The sequence below is a fragment of the Musca domestica genome, unplaced genomic scaffold (genome assembly GCF_030504385.1).
Source record: "Musca domestica strain aabys unplaced genomic scaffold, Musca_domestica.polishedcontigs.V.1.1 2, whole genome shotgun sequence".
Classification (NCBI taxonomy): domain Eukaryota; kingdom Metazoa; phylum Arthropoda; class Insecta; order Diptera; family Muscidae; genus Musca; species Musca domestica.
Window position 1 is genome coordinate 18,115,653 of NW_026712249.1, and position 24,895 is coordinate 18,140,547.

Consider the following 24,895-nt stretch of genomic DNA (forward strand, 5'->3'; position numbering starts at 1 on the left):
TGGTCGGCCCCGCACGACTATAGCCTTTGTTTACTTGTTTTTCTATGTAAAAGCTAGCGCCTATTGCAGGGGTAGGCAAAGTGTATCCCATGGGATATCTGTGAGTTCACCAACATAAATGTAATAAAGAAATTGTTTGAATATTTAGTTTTATTCGAGCAGTCGATGAGGAAGGTGCTGCCGCATATGTTTATATATACACCGTTAAAAATATTGAAGTACATAAATTTATCTTAATATATATATTTTTTTTGATCTAAAAAAAAAATAAAAATTAGTTTAATTTCGATAGTGAATTAGGAAGGTTCTAAATATCATTTTGTTTCACACATATCTTTAACAAATCTATAAAAAATACTGATATTCGGCGGGCCGCTTATTTATAATTTTTCATTAAACCAATATCTCAATACCTTAAATATTTTCATGTTATCTGTTCTCTCCCAAACTCATTTATACAGCGATTTTTTTATCATAATAGTTTCTTAAGAAGCCACGCCTTGTAGGCTGTTCAAAAATATTCTTTGAAAACCCACGTCTTGTAGGCCCTTCAAAAATATTCTTTAAAACCCACGTCTTGTAGGCTCTTCAAAAATATTCTTTGAAAACACACGTCTTGTAGGCTCTTCAAAAATATTCTTTAAAACCCACATCTAGTAGGCTGTTCAAAAATATTCTTTGAAAACCCACGTCTTGTAGGCTGTTCAAAAATATTCTTTGAAAACCCACGTCTTGTGGGCTGTTCAAAAATATTCTTTGAATCCCCTCGTTAGGCTCTTCAAAAATATTATTTGAAAACCCACGTCTTGTAGGCTCTTCAAAAATATTCTTTGAAACCCCACGTCTTGTAGGCTCTTCTAAAAATATTCTTTGAAAACCCACGTCTTGTAGGCTCTTCAAAAAATATTCTTTGAAAACCCACGTCTTGTAGGCTGTTCAAAATTTTTCTTTGAAAACCCGCGTCTTATAGGCTCTTCGAAAATATTCTTTGAAAACCCACGTCTTGTAGGCTATTCAAAAATATTCTTTGAAAACTCGCGTCTGGTAGGCTCTTTAAAAATAGTCCTTAAAAGTCTACGTCTTGTAGGCTCTTCAAAAATATTCTTTGAAAACCCAAGTCTTGTAGGCTCTTCAAAAAATATTCTTTTTTAAAAATCTACGTCTCGAAGGCTCTCCAGAAAATATTTTTTAAAAATTCCACGTATTGAAGGCTCTTTAATAAAATATGATAATAGATATATAAATAAAACAAGTCTATTTCAACCACTAAATATAACCCGATGACCATCAAAATTGGAAGGCTTCTGCCCAGCCCTAAGCTCTAGCCCCATGCTAACTTTCGCTTCGATTGGTCTATAATTGTGACCTGTAGAGCAACTGCAAAATCAGGACATTTTTCATTTTTGGTCCATTTCAATCCCTTATTATTATTCGATCATCTCCAAAAGAAATAGGGTTCTATTTTGACCTTAACCCCACCTACATTTTAAATTTCGTGAAGATCGGGCCATAATTGCGACCTGTAGAGTGATTACAAATTAACATGGACAGACGGACCGACGGACATACATAGCTAGATCGACTCAGCTCGGCGAGCTAGGAAAATCCATATATACTTTCCTATATGGGAAACCAATATTTCGAGGTGTTACATAAATTCTGGCCCAATCAAACTTATAATAACCCCAACACATAGTGTATAGAGAAGTAAAGAGACACTTTCAATATTTTTATCTCAAAACACATACAATTACAAAATAATTTTGAATTTCTCTGCCTAGTCCTGGTCTATTGCATATATGATGACCATCGAAATTTGCAGGTTTCTGTCCAGTCCTAAACTCTAGTACAATAGGAAGATAGGAAAGGAAGATAGATAGGAAGATCCATGTATTGTTTCCTATGTTGGGGACAAATATTTCCAAGTCTTACATAATTTTTGGCCTAATCAAATTGATAATACCCTTTAAAACATAGTGTTTTAGGGTATAAACAACAACACCTTCATTCCATGTAAAATTAGAATTTTCTTCCCTTGACGTAATCAACGTCGTCTGCACGTAGAAAATTATTTTTGGCAAAAATCTGTCATCTCAATTTAGTTTCGAGAGTTTTGTCAAGGGACAGCCATGTTTTAGTCTGAGTCTGAATTTTCCCAGTAGAGTCATTACTTTAAATAGACTTTTCATTAATATTCATTTTCCTCGATTGATATTCATTACATTTAGCCATTTGCTGTTGCTCTGGAAAAGGGAAACCGTGTAAATTAAATTACTCATTAATCTTAGTTTCCTTGCTCATTTCTGTAAACCTTTCGGAGGTAGATGTGAAGACCAAAAAAAGAGCTTCAAGTTTTTTATTGGTGGGTTCACTTCATTCCAACCTCATTCTGGGCTAATAGAATAAATCTGCGGAGAAAATAGCCAACAGTTAATTATGTTTCTTTTTTGTGCGGCGACTCTTTTCGCGAAAAAAAAAACTAAAATGGCAGGCAAATGAATGTATCCCAATGGGAGGATGGATATAAATAATATCAAGTGTCTGGCCTGGATTCAAGCCACAAGTAATGGTGGGATGATGGACATTCATCACTGTCACGCCAAGAAAACTGCCGCTTGAAGGTATGCGAGAAAAAACGTGGCCCCGTAACAAAGCAGCATAATTAAAATAAAAGACACACTCGTTTTTGTGAAATGTCCAAAGGATATCGGCAAAAGGCCCTTGTCCCTCCCCCCCCACCCCCCCTTGGCTGATAAATGATGAAAGGTCATTAAAATGTAAATTTATCTTAAATTACTATGGTGAATCCTTTATTATGAATGAAAGAAAATATGGAAAATGGAACAATGGAAAATATCTTCAGATCTGAGAAATAAAAACGCTTCATGGGTCACAAAATGTGGAAAAGTGGCCTTTTCCATGAAATGATATTCGTTTTCCCTTTTGCATTGTTTTAAGTTACATTTCAAGGAAATGGAAAATTACTCTCATGTATTCCGCCAGGAAATTGTGGCTTGGTGAATTTCCCAAAAAGCCATATTTATGCGAGCATTAATCTTAACTGAAAAAGTTTTGATTTAAGACTTTTGATTGACAGCCAGCCATTCAGTTGTTCATTTTGTTTTTTTTTTTTTCATTTGTCGCCCTTGAAAAGTATGGAGAAAGTTATTTCTTTTATTTAAATGATGACACAATCTCCCTGGGATAAAATTAATGGATGTGCTTCGGATGCTGCTGCTGCATTAATTAATAATTGTTTTTAGTCGAAACATAAACTTTCAATTTAAACATGATTAATTATGCTTCTTCTCGATCCGCTGTGGTTTAATACCGGAATACGAGTAAAAAAGTCAGACAGGGTTTGGCCCATGATATGGCCATATGACAAATTTTGAAGTGAAAACTAAAATCCTGAAATCGGGAGGTATGGTGTGAAGATAATGTGGTCCATATCCTCGGTCAAACGTATATACCATATGATACAGCCAAGATGTGCCTCATCGAAATGATGGTTTTTATGGACGACATCTGTTTCAGGACCTTTGGGGTTTACCTTGCCATGTCCATCTGCTATTAGAGGGAGATCCGATCATACTACTTGTATCACACATAGATTAAATTCAGATATAGAAAATATTGGACCACTCCTTCTGGTACATTCTCCACACAAGTTCAATTTTTCTCCAAAAATAACAGTCCCATACTGAGTGAAGGTAGTATTGGATATTGTTCGAACTTGGTACATCTAGATAATAATTATGTCAGGAGCGAAAATGACCAATATTGACACACTACCTCTTGTACCTCCCCTCTAAGGGTCAAAAGTTATGAGAAATAACAACTCTTCTAAAATGAGGAATCAGCATCGGACTTCCATCAAACCCAGTCCAAATCCAAATTTTGTAGCCTAACTAAAATGGATAAATCGGACCACATCTTCTGGCACCTCCATTACAAAGTTCAAAGTAGTATAAAACAAGTTAAAAAGTATCGGTCGGTTTTGCCGACAGATGTATACCCTCAGCCAATTTTCGATTATTTAAATATATTTAGACTTCTGTTATGATTATTCAAATTGTTGATCCTCTATGGACTAGGCTCTGAAGGTATGGACCAATATTGCCAATTTCGTACCGCACCTAAACAAATATGATATAAATATTGCTACGTGCCAGTTTTGGACTATATTCGCTACTTCATTCACTGTACAGGGTGAGATGAAAAAACTACAACCAACTTCAGACTGCTGTCATTTCTAAGCCACTCGTCCGACACCTGTTAAAATTATTCCAGTGACAGCTCATTATATTGTTTACAAGCGTACAAACGGATTTTTGGTATGAGTTTTCCAGAAAAAAAGTTATATTCGGCATTTATTCTGATCGCGAAAATATTCTGGAAGGTGTATTAAAACCTTGGGCACGCAAACATTTTGGCCGCAGACCTTGGACATTCCAATAGGACTCAGCACCATCGTACTCAGCACTCACCACCCAAGAATGGTTACAAAATGAGGTTCCTCGCTTTATTACCAGCACACAATGGCCACCATAATCTCCGGATAATCCGTTGGACTATTGTGCTGGAGTATTTTGGAAAGCAACGTTGGCACTAAAAAATACCAAATCGTCCATCACCTCAAGCAATCGCTTCACTGGGAATGGGCCAAAATACCGCAGAGGAACATTCGGACAGCGTATAACGGTTTCAAGGGAGGTTTGAATGCCATAATTCATGCCAAAGGTGATCAATTCGAAAAAATCTCAACTTATTCTAAATTGTGATGCTCTTTCCGACATTTTTTGCTTTCATTCAATACAATTTAAAAATAAATGTAAAAATTATGGTGTTTGACTTTGTTTGTCGTGCAGTTTTTTTATCTCACCCTGTATATTAGATATATGGTAATTTTTTGAAAATTGGAGGTACCAAAAGGAATGGATCGATATATCCCATATTTACAGCTGATCTTGTGTTAGTACTATTAATGGGATGTGTGAAATATGAAGGGAGCCGGAAGCTTATTTCGGATTTTGTTATCGTTTTGTTTATTCAGAATTTTGACTCTTTGTGGGGGAGATACCAGAAGGAATGGTCCGATCTCTACCATCTTTATAACTGATTTTGCTTTGATGGATATCTTGAGATGTACTAAGTCTGAATGGAATCGGATGTTAATTTCGCTTTTTATGAGCTTCATGGATATTCAAAATATTAATTTTTTGTTCGGGAGGTACCAGAAAGAGTAGACCGATATATTCCATATTCACACCAGACCTTGCGTTAATAAAAAATTATTGTGGTATGTGTAGTTTGAAGACAATTGGACTCTTATATCACACATTATGACATTTATAATCGGATTATCCTTTCACTTTCTGTGCAGTAAAATATTTGTATTTAAATTTCGACCTTTTGTGGGGGGGTTGTCAGGAGGAGATATTGTCCATCTCCGAACTCGATTTAAGCTTCATAATAATATTACGATGTACCAAGTTTGGTCCAAATCGGATACCACATTCGAGAGTTATCGTGCGCTCCAGCCAGCCAGACAGACGGACAGACAGCGCTAGATCGACTTCAAATGTTCTGAAACGGATTTGGTTCAAAGAGACCTAGGGTCTTAGACCGTTATTTCGACGAGGCACGTTTTTTTCCATATCAAAAGATATATACCCTCTCTAGCCACATGTCCCTCAGCCCTTAGGGAAATTTTTCGGTTTTTTATTGATGTAAATATTTTCTTGATACGGAGTGGAAATTCTAATTTTTCTTCTTTTGTGACTTAAAGTAAAATTTGGTAAGGATTTTTTTTCCTCAACGTCATCCTTCTAAAATGATGCCTTGTTGGAGATTTTTGCACAAAATTCATCAAAAATATTAGGGAATATTTTCTTGCGAATATTGATTCAAATTTTTTTATACTCTACAACACATTGTGTTGGGGGTATTATAAGTTTGATTGGGCCAAAAATTATGTAACACCTCGAAATATTGGTTTCCCAAAGTAAATATCGATCTTCCTATCTCGCCGAGCTGAGTCGATCTAGCTATGTATGTCCGTTCGTCCGTCTGTCAATGTTAATTTGTAATCAAGGTACAGGTCGCAATAATGGCCCGATCTTCACGAAATTGAAAATGGAGGTGGGGATAGGGCCTATTGTTTAAGGAGATGATCGTATAATATTTAGGGGTTGAAATGGACCAAAAACTGAAAAATGTTCCTCATTTTGCAGTTGCTCTACAGGAAACGCAATTATAAAGCAATCAACGCGGAATTTTGGATGGAGTTAGAGTTTAGGGATGAGCAAAAGCCTACCAATTTGAACGGTCGTCGGACAATATTTAACGGGTAAAATAACTCATAACTTTTATGTCAAAAAAACGAACATTTCCACAAAACCGCGAATAATTTTAATCCCGGCCAAATCACGAATTTATTAGAAGGTCACAACTGACCATTACAGTTATGCTGATAGCCGACATATTGGATATGTAGCGAAATAGCAACAATCTATATGTAAATGAAATTTATGTTAGTTATTTCGCTTATAAGTCAAGAAACGCTGGACGGATATTGCAAATTTTCACTAATTTGCAATGGGCTCTCGCCCGAAAAGGGTAAAATCTAAGAACATAAAATCAAATTAACATTTTTGTTATATTTACACGGAATTTTGCATGAGGAGAGGTAAAGAACAGGGAAGATGTCGAGCATTTTGGATGATCATTGGATTATATTTAATTGTAAAATGGACTACAATTGAATGAGTAAATATTGGGCAAATGCCTCCTGTCAAATGCCCCCGGTCAAATGCCTAAGGGTAACACCTGGGCAGGGCCCTATGAGATTATTTCTAAAATGAAATCTTTCAAAATGGATTTGGACATAAGGGGGCTTCTACCTTATTGTAGAGTTGTAGGGTATGACATGGTTGGCCCCGCACGACTATAGCCTTTGCTTTCTTTTTCGTGATATACACTTCAAATATAGATTTTGTTTATGAGGAAGACCTTGCAACGTCTTCGGTCTATACAAGACCTTGTAAAGTTCTGCTGTCTATGGAATACCTTGTAAAGGTCATTGTACTAAAATTTTGTGAAGATTTTTTTTGACTTAAATGTCATCTTTCTTTCTAAATTATGATTTTTTGCACAAACTAACACAAAGTACGCTTTAACCTTAAAATGTGATTTTAATATTTATGAATATCTCGAGTTTAGTCAAAAGTTAGACTCTTGATGTGTTCTATTACCAATAGTAGAATTTTGATGAAAAATAACTTCGTGAGATACTTTGACTTGCTAGGATCCCGTTTAAAGGAAGTTTCTAGCCATATTTTAAAAAAGGACCAAAAAGTCTACTTATTTGACTTGCGTGTTGGCTACAGTTTTCGACAAAAATATTCTTCGCATGTTTATCTGCAATATTGCTGAAAACACTATATACCTATATTGCAGGGATTCTGAGGAATCTTAATTCGAAATTTTCCAAAAGTGCAGAAGAAGGAGGAACTTGCCTCCTTCATTTTGGTCAACACTCGATACACTTGCCTTCCTTTGTAGATCCAAGTTTATTACCACATATTTCCAAACTTGATTCTCATGCCAATTTTTATTAAAGAAAATTTAAATCCTTCTTCAGTTGTGCTAAATGTCTATGCTATTCTGAGAACATTATTCTAACAAGAAGACTCATTAAAATGTTGAAGACATTTTTCTTGTAACATCAAACTTTGAAAGAAGTGTATCAAACAAATAAGCTCTTGTCAAAACCTTCCCCCCAAAATAAATTGCCGCTACGTGAGACATATTTTATTTATTTTTGGCCACTGAATCCTTAATGTCCTTGACAATAAAAATAAATGCCTTAACCAGTCACATCACTTAGGTTTTATTGTTACGGACACATGTTTTTATTGGAAAACACAACCATCTATAAATACATCAATGCATATTTTTGCTGAATATCGATTCGAATTTCAATATTTCCAACACGTTTTTTTGGCCATAATTGAAAGAAATCCATCTTTATCGTTTATTCTAAGGAAAAGAAGGAATCAATGTCAAGTAAATGAATGTCCAATTCCAAAGAGGAAAGAATCCAAAAAATCTCTCAGAAAAAAAAACTAAATAATTTACAAACAATAAAAATTATACAGAACCCACCGAACGGGGGAAACAGATCGTGGCACGTTTTTTTATTTTATTTACCATTCTCATCCTTCATTTTATTGGAAACACAAAATATGTTATGTAACGAAATCTAATACCAAAAATATGTCCATAAAACGTGACAAAATTGTGGTAATTCAATTGGCCAAAAAAGAGAGGAAAAAAACGAAACTAGGTTATAAGCGGCCACAGCTTATGTAGGAGATTTTTCTTGAAGGCCTTGTGAACTTTGTAGGGTAAGTAAGCTGCACAAAAGAATTTCTGTTGGCGGAAGACCTTGTATAGGCCTCTTTTCTCTACAGAAGACCTTTAAAGGACTTTGGTCTTTAAAAGAGAGACCAACGACATAGAGGACTTTGCAAAGGCCTTTGGTCTATATAGAAGACCTTGAAAAGGTTTTCGGCCTATAGAAGACCTTGTAAAGCTCTTCGGTCTATAGAAGACCTTGTAAAGCTCTTCGGTCTATAGAAGACCTTGTAAAGCTCTTCGGTCTATAGAAGACCTTGTAAAGCTCTTCGGTCTATAGAAGACCTTGTAAAGGTCTTCGGTCTATAGAAGACCTTGTAAAGGTCTTCGGTCTATAGAAGTCCTTGTAATGGTCTTCGGTCTATAGAAGACCTTGTAAAGGTCTTCGGTCTATATAGAAGACCTTGTAAAGGTCTTCGGTCTGTATAGAAGACCTTGTAAAGGTCTTCGGTCTATAGAAGACCTTTAAAAGGTCTTCGGTCTATAGAAGACCTTGTAAAGGTCTTCGGTCTATAGAAGACCTTGTAAAGGTCTTCGGTCTATAGAAGACCTTGTAAAGGTCTTCGGTCTATAGAAGACCTTGTAAAGGTCTTCGGTTTTTAGAAGACTTTGTGAAGGTCTTCGGTCTATAGAAGACCTTGTGAAGGTCTTCGGTCTATAGAACACCTTGTGAAGGTCTTCGGTCTATAGAAGACCTTGTGAAGGTCTTCGGTCTATAGAAGACCTTGTGAAGGTCTTCGGTCTATAGAAGACCTTGTAAAGGTCTTCGGTCTATAGAAGACCTTGTAAAGGTCTTCGGTCTATAGAAGACCCTGTAAAGGTCTTCGGTCTATAGAAGACCTTGTAAAGGTCTTCGGTCTATAGAAGACCTTGTAAAGGTCTTCGGTCTATGGAAGACCTTGTAAAGGTCTTCGGTCTATGGAAGACCTTGTAAAGGTCTTCGGTCTATGGAAGACCTTGTAAAGGTCTTCGGTCTATGGAAGACCTTGTAAAGGTCTTCGGTCTATAGAAGACCTTGTAAAGGTCTTCGGTCTATAGAAGACCTTGTAAAGGTCTTCGGTCTATAGAAGACCTTGTAAAGGTCTTCGGTCTATAGAAGACCTTGTAAAGGTCTTCGGTTTATAGAAGATCTTATAAAAGTCGTCTGCCTATAGAAGGACTTGTACAGGTCTTCTGCCTATAGAAGGCCAAGTAAAGGTCTTCGGTCTGTATAGAAGACCTTGTAAAGGTCTTCGGTCTGTATAGAAGACCTTGTAAAGGTCTTCGCTCTATATAGAAGACCTTGTAAAGGTCTTCGCTCTATATAGAAGACCTTGTAAAGGTCTTCGGTCTGTAGAAGACCTTGTAAAGGTCTTCGGTCTATAGAAGACCTTGTAAAGGTCTTCGGTCTACATAAGACCTTGTAAAGGTCTTCGGTCTATAGAAGACCTTGTAATAGTATTCGGTCTATAGAATACCTTTAAAGGTCTTCGGTCTATGGAAGACCTTGTAAAGGTCTTCGGTCTATGGAAGACCTTGTAAAGGTCTTCGGTCTATGGAAGACCTTGTAAAGGTCTTCGGTCTATGGAAGACCTTGTAAAGGTCTTCGGTCTATGGAAGACCTTGTAAAGGTCTTCGGTCTATAGAAGACCTTGTAAAGGTCTTCGGTCTATAGAAGACCTTGTAAAGGTCTTCGGTCTATAGAAGACCTTGTAAAGGTCTTCGGTCTATAGAAGACCTTGTAAAGGTCTTCGGTCTATAGGAGAACTTGTAAAGGTCTTCGGTCTATAGGAGAACTTGTAAAGGTCTTCGGTCTATAGAAGACCTTTTAAAGGTCTTCGGTCTATAGAAGACTTTGTAAAGGTCTTCGGTCTATAGAAGACCTTGTAAAGGTTTTCTGTCTATAGAAGACATTGTAAAGTTCTTTTGTCTCTAGAAGGTCTGTAAAGGTCTTCGGTCTATGGAAGACCATGTAAAGGTATTCTGCTTCTAGAAGACCTTGTAAAGATCTTCGGTCCATAGATGACCTTGTAAAGGTCTTCGGTCTATAGAAGACCTTGTAAAGATCTTCGGTCTATATAAATCCTTGTAAAGGTCTTCGGTCTATAGAAGACCTTGTAAAGGTCTTCGGTCTATAGAAGACCTTTTAAAGGTCTTCGGTCTACAGAAGACCTTGCAAAGATCTTCGGTTTATAGAAGATCTTATAAAAGTCGTCTGCCTATAGAAGGACTTGTACAGGTCTTCTGCCTATAGAAGGCCTAGTAAAGGTCTTCGGTCTATAGAAGACCTTGTAAAGGTCTTCGGTCTGTAGAAGACCTTGTAAAGGTCTTCGGTCTATGGAAGACCTTGTAAAGGTCTTCGGTCTACAGAAGACCTTGTAAAGGTCTTCGGTCTATAGAAGACCTTGTAATAGTCTTCGGTCTATAGAAGACCTTTAAAGGTCTTCGGTCTATGGAAGACCTTGTAAAGGTCTTCGGTCTATGGAAGACCTTGTAAAGGTCTTCGGCCTTTAGAAGACCTTGTAAAGGTCTTCGGTCTATAGAAGACCTTGTAATGTTCTTCGGCCTATAGAAGACCTTGTAAAGTTCTTCGGCCTAAAGAAGACCTTGTAAAGGTCTTCTGTCTATAGAAGACCTAATAAAGGTCTTCTGCCTATAGAAGACCTTTTAAAGGTCCTTTTTCTACAGAAGAGCCTTCTTTAAACCTTCTGTCTATAGAAGAATTTGTTAAGGTCTTCGGTTTATACAAGGTCTTCTGTCTGTAGGAGAACTCTTCTGTCTACAGAAGACCTCTTCTTCGTCGATAGAAGAGTCTTTTTGTACCAATATTCTCAAATCAAATAGTAGGGTACTAGCTTGGCATGGAATTAAATGAATAAATAAATGTGACAATATTTCCCGCAAAATAGCCCTCGCCCCCTCCAAAAGTTATGGAACAGCCATGAGAAGGAGGAAGAAGAAGGATGCCCCAAAAGAAGACAATAAAACACAAAATCTAACTTACCACAACAAAATTTAGTGGAAACGTGCTGCTGTTGCTGATGATGATGGTCCTGGTCACTTTCGTGATGCAACAACATTTGGTGTTGATGGTAATTGTGACAATGGTTTTGTTGTTGTTGCTGTTGGAACAATCGTTGATGCTGATTGCTGCTATACTGTTGTGGATAATGCTTCGTTGATGATGGTTTTTGTTGGAACATATCTGTTTCTTGTATTGTTTCGTCCAAATGATGGGTTTCCTTGTTCAGACTGAAGTGGCTGCGCATGATGCTGCCGCCAACGCCAACACCAACGCCAATATTGCCCGCAGCTGTTATATTATTAGATGATCCCACAGCCCCGCCACCCACATTCGTTTTCATTGTGACATTTGTTACGGTCTTTTGGCCATGACGTCGCAATGAAAATTGAAATCTTAAACGCGACACTGCCGACGACGTCGATGCCAAAGTGGTCATGGATGAGGTTGGCGTCGTTGTAGTCGATAGATAAGCGGCTTTATTTATATTGCCACCGGTGGTCATACAACAGCAAGATGAGCCACATTTTGCGTGGAACGTTGAAGAGAATTCTTCGAAATTTAATTTGCCGTTACAATTGCCGGGTCCTCCTCCGCCAACGCCACCACCACCCCCAAAAATCATGGCCTTTTCAATGCGCATTCCAACATACAATGTGCGTGTAATCAAGGTATAGGCCACCGATAGTATGACCAAAGGTAAGACGAGCAGCACCAAGTCGAGAAAAATATTGTAGGGTCTTTCGTAGGGCATGGCATAGCCTGGCCAATTTTCACGACACTTGCGATAACCTGAAATAGTAAGATAATTTTAAAATAGAACATTCTTATGAAGGGAGGAAAATGCGAAAATTTGTTAAATGATTTTATTAATTTTGGCATTTGTTTCGTGTAGAATTTCATTGTTTATTTCCGTTTTTGTTATTTGGAAGATACAATTTTACAAGTCTGCAATGTAATTTCATTGGTAATGAGAGAAATTGTTTAAACAAATTTGTTATATGAAATAACCAAACTGCATGGATCGCCATATAGTCGGCGGGACCGACTATATGATACCCTGCACCATGTATTAATATTAGTAGATCATACCACCAATGAAAATTTGGCTTTAGAGCAGTTATGGTTTGTTTTCAGAGAGAACTAATTTATGGGAGGCATATCCAATTCTAAATAGATTTTCTCGAAATTTTACGGAGACACTTTATGCTTTTATATTGGTATAGAGTGTAGGATATTACTTCGAAAAGGTTTATGTTAAAAAAAAAAAATATAGATCGGAGCCGAGTTCCACAAAATGGAAACGTACGACACGAAATTTACTCCATTTGGGCTGATATAAGGCATTATTTGCACAATAAACCAGAAATCGTATTAAGGATATATATGGGAGTTATATCCAAATCTTAGCCGATCTCGATAAAATTTACTAAAGGTATTTCCGAGCCCTATAAGATATCTTGTACCAAATATCATTGTTGTCGAATATATATATTAAGAATGTGAGGGACCAAATCGGATGAAGTATTTATATCGGAGCTATAGCTATATCTGAACCGATTTTCTCCAAATTTGATGTACCTGCTTCTAGACGGGATTCGGTTGGATTTCTTAAAATTCAGGACTTTTGGACTGATATTGGCCACTTGGTGCACAATTAACCCGAAATCGGTTGAAGTTATATATGGGAGCTATATTTAGATCAGAACAGATCTTGATAAAATTTGACAGAGGTATTTCTGGGCTCTATCTGATACCAAATAATATTGTTGGGAAATGCTTATTACGCATGTGAGGGACTTTGGACTGATATTGGTTATTTGGTGCACAATTAACCCGAAATCGGTTGAGGATATATATGGGAGCTATATCCAAATCTGATCCGATCTTGATACAACTTAGCAGATTTATTTCTGGGCTGTATCTGATACCTGATACCGAACATCATTTGGTGCGCAATTAACCCGAAATTGTTTAAGGATATATATGTGAGCTATATCCTAATCGGACCGATCTTGATAAAATTTGGCAGAAGTATTTCTTGGCTGTATCGGATATCTGGTACCAAGTATCATTGTTATTGAAGCTATATTATGAATGTGAGGAACTTAAACACAAAATCAAATGAAACATCTATATGGGAGCTATAGCTATATCTGAACCGATTTTAAATTCAATTAAATTTTTTTAAATTTTATGTACTTGCTTCTAAATGAAATTCGGTCGGATTTGCCAAAATTCAGTCCATTTTGGCTGATATTGGCTATTTGGTACAAAAAAAAAAAAAAAAAAAAAAAAAAAAAAAAAAATTGACATGGGATAAAGATATATATGAAAGCTATGTCGTAATCTGATCCGATCGCGATAAAATTTACCAAAGGTTTTTCCGAGCTCTATAAGATATCTCGTACCAAATATCATTGTTGTCGAATGCATATTAAGAATGTAAGGAACTTAAACACCATTGGCATTTATATCGGAGCTATAGCAATTTCTGAACCGATTTTCTCCAAATTTGAGGTGCCTGCTTCTAGACTCAATTCAGGCGGATTTTCCGAAATTCAGGACTTTCGGCAGATATTGGCCATTTGGTGCACAATTAACCCGAAATCGGTTGAAGATATGTATGGGAGATGTACCAAAAAGTGAACGGATCTTGATAATATTGACAGAGGTATCTGATATCTGGTACATGTATCTGATATCTGGTACCAAATATCATTGTTGTGAAGTGCTTATTACAAATTTGACGTACTTGCTTCTATACTGAATTCGGTCGGATGTGCCAAAATTTAGGACTGTTGGACAGATATTGGCCATTTGGTGCACAATTAACCCGAAATCGGTTGAAGTTATGTATGGATATTCAAACCTGAACCGATCTTGATATAATTTACCAGATATATTTCTGGGCTGTATCTGATACCGGACATCATTCTTGTGTGGTGCACTTTACGAATGTGGAGGACTTAAACACCAAATCGGCTGAAAACTACAGGTTGAGATGAAAAAACGCAACCAAATTCAGACTGCGTTCATTTCAAAGCCACTCGTCCGACAGCTGTTAAAATTATTGAAGTGATAGTCCATCATATTGCTCACAAGCGTACAAAAGCATTTTGGTGAGAATTTTCCAGAAAAAAAAGTTATTCGTGATGGAATTCAAGCGTGATAGTGTGATTTATTTATATTTGACTGGAAAATCAATAGTGGCTATCGTTAGAGCACTCCAGCATTTAAATGTGAATAAATCTTTTGTGTCCCATCTCATCGCTCGTTACCGTGATACTGGTAGTGTAGCACGACCTTAAGGAAGTGGACGGAAGAAAACAGCAACATCAGCAGAAATGGTTCGAAAAGAAAAGAAGCGACTTGATCGAAAACCCGTCGCAGTGGCCAAAAAGTGGCTCGTGAGCTGAACATATCGCAATAATCCATTCGGCAAATATTGAAAAATGAGCTCGGGGTAAAGCCATTGAAATTCCAAAAAGTGCAAGAACTTACACCGCAAGAGAAAGAAAATAGATTCAAAAGAGCTAATGAGTTGACGAATTTGAGAAAACAGAGAAACATTTGAGAAAACATTTGTTGTCCAGCAGTTTGTAAACAAACAAAATGATCGTGTTTACTTGCCAAAGACGTCAGCTGAAAAGTGCACCTTCGGTTGGCCACCAAAACTCAAGCGACGGCCATGATGATGGTGTGGGCCGCCATAACACCCAATGGTCGCTCTCCGCTCGTATTAATCGACCCTGGCATCAGAATAAGTGCCAGATATTATCGCGAAAGTATTCTGGACCTTGGACATTCCAACAGGACTCAGCACTATTGCCCTCAGCACTCGCCACCCAAGAATGCTTACAAAATGAGGTTCCTAGCTTCATTTCCAGCGCACAATGACCACCAAAATCTCCGGATTCTAATCCGTTGGGCTATTGTGTCTGGGGTATTTTGGAAAGCAAGGTTGGCACTAAAAAAATACCAAAGTGTCCATCACCTCAAGCAAGCGCTTCGACGGGAATGGGCCAAATTATGCAGAGCAACATTCGGGCAGCGTGTGATGGTTAAATTGGCCGTTTGAAGGCCATAATTCGTGCCAAAAGTGACCAATTCGAACAAATCTAAACTTTTTCTAAAATTTGATGCTATTCCCGATATTTCTTGTGGCGTTTGACTTTGTTGCAGTTTTATTATCTCGTCCTCATCTCTTTTTTCGGTATTTTGGTTATTTAAGCGACATTATTCACCGGAATTGTTTCAGATTTGGTATTTGAAGTTCGTAATGGTTACTACAGGCTATGACAGAAAATTTTCTGTGCAGATCTACCTACGCCATCGTATAGCCCCCATATAACGGCACCTCCTGATATTTGTATTTTGATGATTTTAGCGACATTATTCTCCGGAATTGTTTACAATTTGGTATTTGAAGTTCATAATGGATACTACAGCATATGGTTAAGCCCCCGTATAACCGGTATTTTGATGAATTTAGCTGCATTTTTTTTCAAGTTTCGAAATTGAATATTGTAATGGTTTTTGACAAAAGTTGCCTATACAGGTCCAAGTATTCGTATAAACCATAATATAATGGCTACATTCGGTATTTTTAAGATTTTAACAGAATTTTTAACGGATTTTATTTAATTTTTTTTTTTTTTTTTTGAAAATTCCGAAATTCGTTCCAAATGGTGGAGGGTATTTAACGTTCGGCTGGGCTGGACCTACAGATTTTTTACTAGTTTGTCAGAGGCTGTAGTACCCATTAAGATCTTCAAATACGAAATTTTAATTAATTCCCGTGGATAATGTCTTGAACGTGTTTCTATGCAGATCTCCAGAAGGAAACTTATGTCTACATCGTTTCCATTTGGAAGTTATAAAGAAATGCTCAAAAACATAATACCTTGAACATGGGTTGCGGAATCGGAGTCTAAGTCTACAAGTTGGAGGGTATATTATTATTTATTCCTTAGTTTTCGCTATTCACTGATATTTTTAATAACTTGATTGGTATGTAGGTCGAGATAGTTCAGTACAGCTTATTAATACTGTTTATCTACAATTATATATACCATTAGGTAAAGGATATGGAAAAGGGGGTTAGCATAAGAAAAAATCGCTGATTTATAATTTTAAATAATGTCTGGGAATTTTTCGCAATTCTTTACACGCCTCTTAAACTCCTGGTTCTGGGCCAGAACTTAATATACTCCGAATAGGAACTGCCATATTCATTTGGGTAAAATGTTGGAAGTATTATATATCTTTATCTGAGGCTTGATACCAACAACTCTGCCTTTATCTCTTCATGAAAGCCGCTAGAGCGTTGCTTCAGATTTTGTATCACTTCCGAACTACCCGCAATTAAAATTGGTTTTAAATACATTTTTTTTCACATGTGGTTAAATTTCCGTGGGGTTATTAAAAATTAATTCAATTTTTCGTAATTATGACCTTCATATTTTCTTTCCAACATAATCTTACTCATACCTCACGGATATGCAATGCAAACTACAAGTTAATAAAATTTCACCCATAAATTAATAAATCGAAAAAAAAAGAAAATCATTTCCACTTTTATGCATTTCCCCAGTTCATTTGGCGAGCATAACATCAGGCCTTGTATGTCATACCAAAAAGCAATTTAAATTATTCATGATCGAACAGATAATATTGTTGCAGAGCAATTCCTGCTGCTGCTGCTGCTGCTTCTGCTTCTGGTATTGCCACAGTCCCATCAAACTTAATTTACTCACCTTGTCGACTTGTCGGCATTAATTGACTGAAAATTGCAATCGGTGTCATGCACAACATGCTGCCGAACCAAATGCAGGCAATAATTTTATACGCATGACTTCTCGTCTGCCAACGTCTCGATCGCAACGGATGACAAATGGCATAGTAGCGTTCACAGGATATGGCCACAAGGGTCCAGGATGAGACCGCCACCGAAGCAGCTGTAAAGATAGTTCATGTGTGGATAAGTGGAGGATTTAAGTGCATCAGTAATTATTTGGTTGGGCTTTTTCTGTGATGTTGGTGCAGATGATGATGATAACGATGGTAAATGTAATGTTGATGGTCATGATGGTTGCGGTTGAGATCATGGTTGATGACGATGGTTTGAAAATTATAAAGGGAAGAGTAAATATTTGAAATGTTATGGCATAAATATTGCGGTTTAGTTCATGTGGTGACTATAATGAAAAAGGCGAAAAATTGTAGAACATTGCTTTAAGAGGGACTTTTGCTGATGCTTTGCCAATATTTATTTACTTTTTTTTTTTGTTTTTGTAGCTCATCAATATTTTTTGTCTCTTTAGCAGAACTCCTTTCAAAAATCAGGGTACTACGATCTCCTGCCTAAAGAGAACCGTTTATTTCATTAGGTGTCGAGAGTCAACCAAGTGATTCAACTCTGCTACATAGTTATACACACCCAAAGTCAAGACAGCGAAAGAGGTAATGTTGAAGACTAAAAATAACCAAGTACTTGAAAGAAACGGGTCAATGGTCATGTCAAAATTCAATATTTCTATTTTTGTGCCATTACCCATTTATATACCCTACACCACATAGTGGAAAGGGTATTATGTCTTTGTGAATTTGTTTGTAACAGGGATAAGGAAGTGAGATTGACCCTTAGTAACTTCTGAGGATATTCATAGAATCACTTTCTGAGAATCACTTTCCGTCCAAGTATTTTTGTGAACCAACTGCAGGTCGCATTTATTATCCAATTCAAACCCTGTTCAAATTGGTGATAGTCGCATCAGATGTAGCTCCCATATATCTTCAACCGAATTCGGGTTAGTTGTGCTCTAAAATGGCCAATATCTGTCCAAAAGTCCTGAATTTTGGTACATATGACCAAATTCTGTCTAGAAGCATGTACATCAAATTTGGAGAAAATCGGTTCTGATATAGCTATAACTCTCATATATATGTTTTTATACCCTACAACACTATGTGTTGGGGGTATTATTATACCCTACAACACTATGTGTTGGGGGTATTATAAGTTTGATTGGGCCAGAATTTATGTAACACCTCGAAATATTGGTTTCCCACATAGGAAAGTATATATGGATCTTCCTAGCTCGCCGAGCTGAGTCGATCTAGCTATGTATGTCCGTCCGTCCGTCTGTCCGTCTGTCCATGTTAATTTGTAATCACTCTACAGATCGCAATTATGGCCCGATCTTCACGAGATTTAAAATGTAGGTGGGGTTAATGTCAGAATAGAACCCTATTTCTTTTGGAGATGATCGCCAAATGTTTAGGGGTTGAAATGGACCAAATACTGAAAAAATTTCGCATTTTGCAGTAGCTATACAGGTTGCAATTATAGACCAATCGACGCGGAATTTCGCATGTAGCTAGATTTTAGGGCGGGGAAGAAGCTTACCAATTTGGGTGATCATCGGATTATATTTAGCGGGTAAAATAGACCAAATCTTTTGTATTGAAAAAATTCAAAATTGTTCATTAAACCGCGAATATTTTAAATACCGGCGAAATCACAAAGCCATGACAAGGTTACTTCTGATCTTTACATTGATGTTAACATCCAACAAATTGGATATATAGCAAAATATGTGCGATATATATGTCTATCAAAGAAGATATGCTTGAAAGATCTCTTATATCTCGAGAACGGCTGAACTGATTTCGACAGTTCTCATTAATTCAGAATGGCCTCTTGACAGGAAAGAAAAAACGTCTAAAAAAAATCGCATAAAAATATCTCTTTAAAGATGAAAATATTGATTTTGTTACATTTCCTCATATTTTTTCAATTTTGTCATATTTTTGGCATATTTTCATTTTGAATTAAACATTAGGTAATATTTCTACAGCTAACAAAACTAAGTACTTGGAATATCAGAATATCATGTACAAATCGCATTTATGGCCCGATCCTTACGAAATTTTGCATGGAGATAAGATGAGGGTCAGAATAGAAGCCTACTCTTTTTGGAGATGATCGCCATATATTTAGGGGTTAAAATGGACCAAAAAACTGCAAATTGTCTGCAGGTCGTAATTATCGCCCGATTCTCACGCACATTTGAATGAGGGTTACCGGACATTACAAAAGCCAAGCAGTTTTGGATGGCCATCCAAAAATATTCAATGTGTGAAATAGTTTGCCAACTTTTGTAGACAAAATACGAAAATGTCCATTCCAGTGACTTTTTGGAGAATTCACAAATAGAGGAAAGACGTACTTCTGACTATTTCGTTAACGCTGATTTAGTTGAAGAATATAGTCAAATGTCTGTATCTCATATAGATGCGTTTCAGTCAAAAAGCAATAATAATTGTTAATCTTTTGCCACTTCTGAGAGATTATAGGTCTTTGGGAAATATTGGTTCCAGATCTAGGTAGACCATTTACGTGCAACATCTGCCAATAAATTGGAAATGAGTAAATTAGTTTAAGTTGCTATTATTCGAAAATTAGATAACGAAACCTGATGGTTTTCTTTTATTATTTGTCACAATATCTTGTGGAATTCTTTCGAGTATCTCGCCTATACAAACTGTATGGTTTATTATAGTGTTGTAGGGTATTCAACGGTCGGCCCCGCTCGACTGTAGCCTTTGCTTACTTGTTTTTTTTTTTTAAATTTTATTGAATGAAAGCAAAAAATGTCGGAAATAGCATAAAACTTTAGAATAAGTTTAGATTTATTCAAATTGGTCACCTTTGGCACGAATTATGGCCTCAAAACGGCCAATGAAACCGTCACACGTTGCCCGGATGTTGCTCTATGGAATTTTAGCCCATTCGCGGCGAAGCGCTTGCCAGAAGTGATCGACACTTTGGTATTTTTTAGTGCCAATCTTGCTTTGCAAAATACTTCAGACACAATAGTCCAACGAATTGGTATCGGGAGATTTTGGTGACCATTGTGCGCTGGAAATGAAGCGAGGAACCTCATTTTGTAACTATTCTTGAGTGGTGCATGCTGAGTGCGATGGTGCTGAGTCCTGTTGGATTGTCCAAGGTTTGTGGCCAAAAAGTTTGCGCACCCAAGGCTTTAGCTTTAATATACCCTCCAGAATATTTTCGCGATAATATTCGGCATTTATTCTAATGTTACGGTCGATTAATACGAGCGTAGAACGACCATCGACTGGTATGGCGGCCCACACCATTACCATGCCGGCGCTTGAGTTCTGGTGGCCAACCGAAGGTACACATTTTCGGCTGACCTCTTTGGCAAGTAAATACGATCATTTTGTTTGTTTACATCTTGTTCGTTTACAAACTGCTGGACAACGAATTTTTTCTCATCGGAGAAAATCGAATTCGGCAGTTCACCACTTTCGGCCAAGCGATGCAACTCTTTAGCTGTTTTGAGTCTATTTTCTTTCTGTTGCGGTGTAAGTTCTTGCACTTTTTGGAACTTCAATGGCTTTACCCCGAGCTAATTTTTAAATTTTTCCGAAAGGAATATTGCGATATATTCAGCACACGAGCCATTTTTCGGCCACTGCGACGCGGGTTTCGATCAAGTCGCTTCTTTACTTTTCGAACCATTTCTGCTGATGTTGCTGTTTTCTTCCACTTCCGTCCACTTCCTTGACGTCGGGCTACGCTACTAGTATCACGGCAACGAGCGATGGTACAATACACAAAAGACTTATTCTCATTTAAATGCTTGAGTGCTCTAACGATAGCCACTTTTGTTTTTCCAGCCAAATATAAAGAAATCACACTATCACGCTTCAATTCCATCACGAATAACTTTTTTCCTGGAAAATTCTCACCAAAATACTTTTGTACGCTTGTAAACAATATAATGAGCTGTCACTGGAATAATTTTAACAGCTGTCGGACAAGTGGCTTAGAAATGACAGCAGTCTGACTTTGGTTGCAGTTTTTTCCTCTCACCCTGTATGTATAATCTATATAAGATCACCTACTTCTCTCCATACGCGGATAGTGACCGCAATACCAACTTTCGGAATTCCATCTCTGTCACAAAACCCAGCGGCACATTTTGTGGCATTTTGAACTATATTTTTAACAGCTGTCAGATGAGTGGCTTCGAAAAAAATGACAGCAGTCTGAAGTTGGTTGAAGTTTTTTCATCTCACTCTGTATATATATATAAGCTATATTAAACCACCTCCTTTTCTCCATACGCCAATACCAAATCTCCGTCACATAACCCAACGGCACATTGTGTGGCATTTTGAAATATTCGTACTAATTTTAAAAACCACCCCCTTCTCTCAACTACAGACACCATTAGTGACATCCATATCAAATTTCAGGATTTTAGCTCTATCCCTTCACCTAATACCAATTTTGTAACAAATATTTTTTTTCGTTGAGTTAAAGTACGCATATCAATTTTCAAAACCTAAAGTACTTCCGGAATCTGGAATTCAGCCCACTGGTTCCCCCATAATAGAATATAGTAGCATTCAGTACTTTTATAGTACTTTTATACAATTATAGTACTCTATTTGAAAACAATCTCCCTAACCCTATCCTCTCAACAATTACCTTAATACAAAATTTCTGAATTTCAGCTCTTTTTTCCCCCTCTTTACCCCATTTTGTACCATTTATTACAATTATAGTACTTTGAAAATACTTTTTAGTACTTTTCGCACAATTATAGTACACATTTCCAATAGCACTTACATGTCTCAATATGTATATCAGATATCAAGCACAATCTGTTCTCCCAAGAAAAACTTGTACTAAATATAGTACTAGTCTGTACTTTCCGTGCGCTTGTAGTACACATCTCCAAAACCATCTCTTTATAAAAAAGCTACTACCAACAGGGATCCCAATACACCATTTCAAGATACCATCTTCATCTGTTGACCCTAAATCAAACGGTTCTAAATTTAGTACAATTTAGTACAACTTGCACACTTAGCAGCCATTTCCAAAGCAACCCTCGACCAAGCGTTTATTTTAGAGCTTCTAATCACAGACAAAGCCTTCAAAAAATTCTTTAGACCTATACCGACTCCGACTAATAATACCATATTGAGTACCCTTTTAGAAAGTACTTTTGTTAATTATACCCTCAGCCATATGGCTACAGAGGGTATATAAATTTACAATTTGATCATAATCAAAATAACGGTTTTAGACCCTAGGTCTCTTTGGACCAAATCCGTTTCAGAACATTTGAAGTCGATCTAGCGATGTCCGTCCGTCCGTTTGTCTGTCTGCCTGGCTGGCTGGCTGGCGCGCACGATTACTCTCGAAGGGAGTATCCGATTTGGTCCAAACTGGGTGCATAGTAATATTTTTGTCAAACTTAGATCGAGTTCAGAGATGGGCAATGTCGGTCCACTCCTTCTGGTATTTCCCCACAAAAGGTCGAAATTTTCAAAAAAAAAAAAAAAAAAAAAATGCACAGAAGGAGAAAGGATAATCCGGTTTTGCTCCAACTTTGTAAATCCTAATATTTGCATCAGTGCTATATTCGGTCCACTCCACCAAGTACCTCCCCTACAAATGGTCAAAATTTTGAATAATTACAACTCTCATAAAATGTGATGTAAGAGCCCGATTGCCTTCAAATTTCACACATCATACTATATTTATGAACCCAAGATCTGGTAGTACGACGGAATATATCGATCCACTCCTTCTGCTACCTCGCCTGCAAACGCTCAAAATTTTGAAAATCCCGGAAGTTCATAAGCGAAATCAACATCCGATTCCATTCCAGACATGGTACAGATACGACATGAACAATATTGACCCATTCTTTCCAAACCCACTCCATAGAGGGTCAAGAGTTTGAAAATTCATAATAGAAGTCAAAATATTTTAAAATAATCTTACATTGGCTGAGGGTATACATCTGCCGGCAAAACCATCTGATACTCTTTTACTTGTTTTGGTTAATTTATATTGTACCCGACTGTAAGTTACAATTCTATCTTCAAAACATATACATTAACTTATGTAGGTATTTTTTTTGCCACATATTAAATATATATTGGACATACCTTCCTTCCTCATATACATGTAAAGGATACAAGTAGACAAGAATATCGGTAGTACACCGAATTGAAAAATAGTGTCAACAATTTTGATATTTTCCCTAATTTTCTTGTTCCACAGCAGCTGAGACTATCAACAATGTAAATGTTTACTAACATCTTCAACATTTCCCCTATCCCATTGCTTGAGTTCTTCGAACAAGTTTCTGACATCCACATATAATATATTGAGAATTTGTTAGTTACTTGTATTGGGACTTAATTATTTTTTTGTAGTTGGGGATATGATGGATTGTTTGACATATCTTCAATAACTGATTGATTACTTGACACTTTTGTCAATAGCATTGTTAATAAATAGGTCTAACTTCTGTCGCTTCTCTGGCCATGAATTATTTATATCTGACAATGTTTGTCTACTAGAATGTCAAACATTTCATCAACGGTTAAAAGATTCCAAGGTCTAAATAAATTGTGATTTTGTTGATATAAAATTATTTTTGGATATTTATTAAACAAAGTTGTCAATTTGGAAGTTAAATCTTAAATGACAAAAAAGAAGAAATGAAAAAATAAATAAAACAAGAAATTAATGTCTCTCTAAAATATTGAGACCATATGGCGTATGAGAAATAAATACCGTCATGTCTACATAACTTATACGCCATAAGTTCTCCAAGCATTATCGATTGGACTAAACTATCTTTTCAATGCTAAATACCCAGAATTATGATTTAAAAAATCAGTTTTCTTTAAAAACAGTCATAAAAACATCCTGTCATTGCTAGTTTGCTATAAACATCAAAAATATCCTGTTGCGTTTTTTTCGCAAAGACGTTATTGTTTTCTCTGCCCCAGGGAAATGTCAATTCGAGTAATGTCTTTCGTTTATATGACATTTACTGTTTAGTTTTGCTGTCTTCCTTGGAAGCAGACAAGTTACCGGAAATTGGAGTAACAAGAAGCAGAAAAATCGCATAATAGCACAACTTATTTTTTTATATAGTGACAGAACATTTTGCTGGCTAAATTGGGGCTCTTACTTTCGAATCGACATTCAAAGGAATTTTCTTTGGCAAGATATGTTATGAAAAAATGAAGAAAGCATTTCTCAATTTGTTATTCTATAGGAATATGCTGAACATCTACCAAAATTTTAATCGTATTTTTGCAATGTTGCCGAAGGCAATATATACCTAAATTACACGGATTCCGAAGAATCTTGATATAAAAATGTCCAAAAGTGTCAAAACATCGATATACGTTTTTTATACCCTACACCATAGTATGGAGGATATATTAAGTTTGCCATTCCGCTTGTAACACATCAAAATAAGCATTTTAAATTTTTAATTCTATGTCGATTTAGCGATGTCCGTCCGTCCGTCTGTAGAAATCACTCTAGCTTCCGAACGAAATGAAGTGTCTGCAGGACTTATTGTACCTCCCTATTTTTGGTAATTTGGTGATATAAGC

The 24,895-nt window shown here is 36.7% G+C and overlaps 1 protein-coding gene across 1 annotated transcript in view; it reads right to left on the reverse strand.

Annotated features, from left to right (window-relative positions):
• The window catches only part of LOC101901086 (uncharacterized), a gene marked incomplete at its 5' end in the record, with an annotated part of 109,298 nt that overhangs the window by 47,947 nt on the left and 36,456 nt on the right, over positions 1-24,895 (reverse strand). Inside the window, 2 exons of the mRNA XM_059121702.1 lie at positions 11,405-12,214; positions 17,182-17,382. Of these exons, the coding sequence (XP_058977685.1) occupies positions 11,405-12,214; positions 17,182-17,382 (1,011 nt within the window). The remainder of the gene's footprint in view (positions 1-11,404; positions 12,215-17,181; positions 17,383-24,895) is intronic.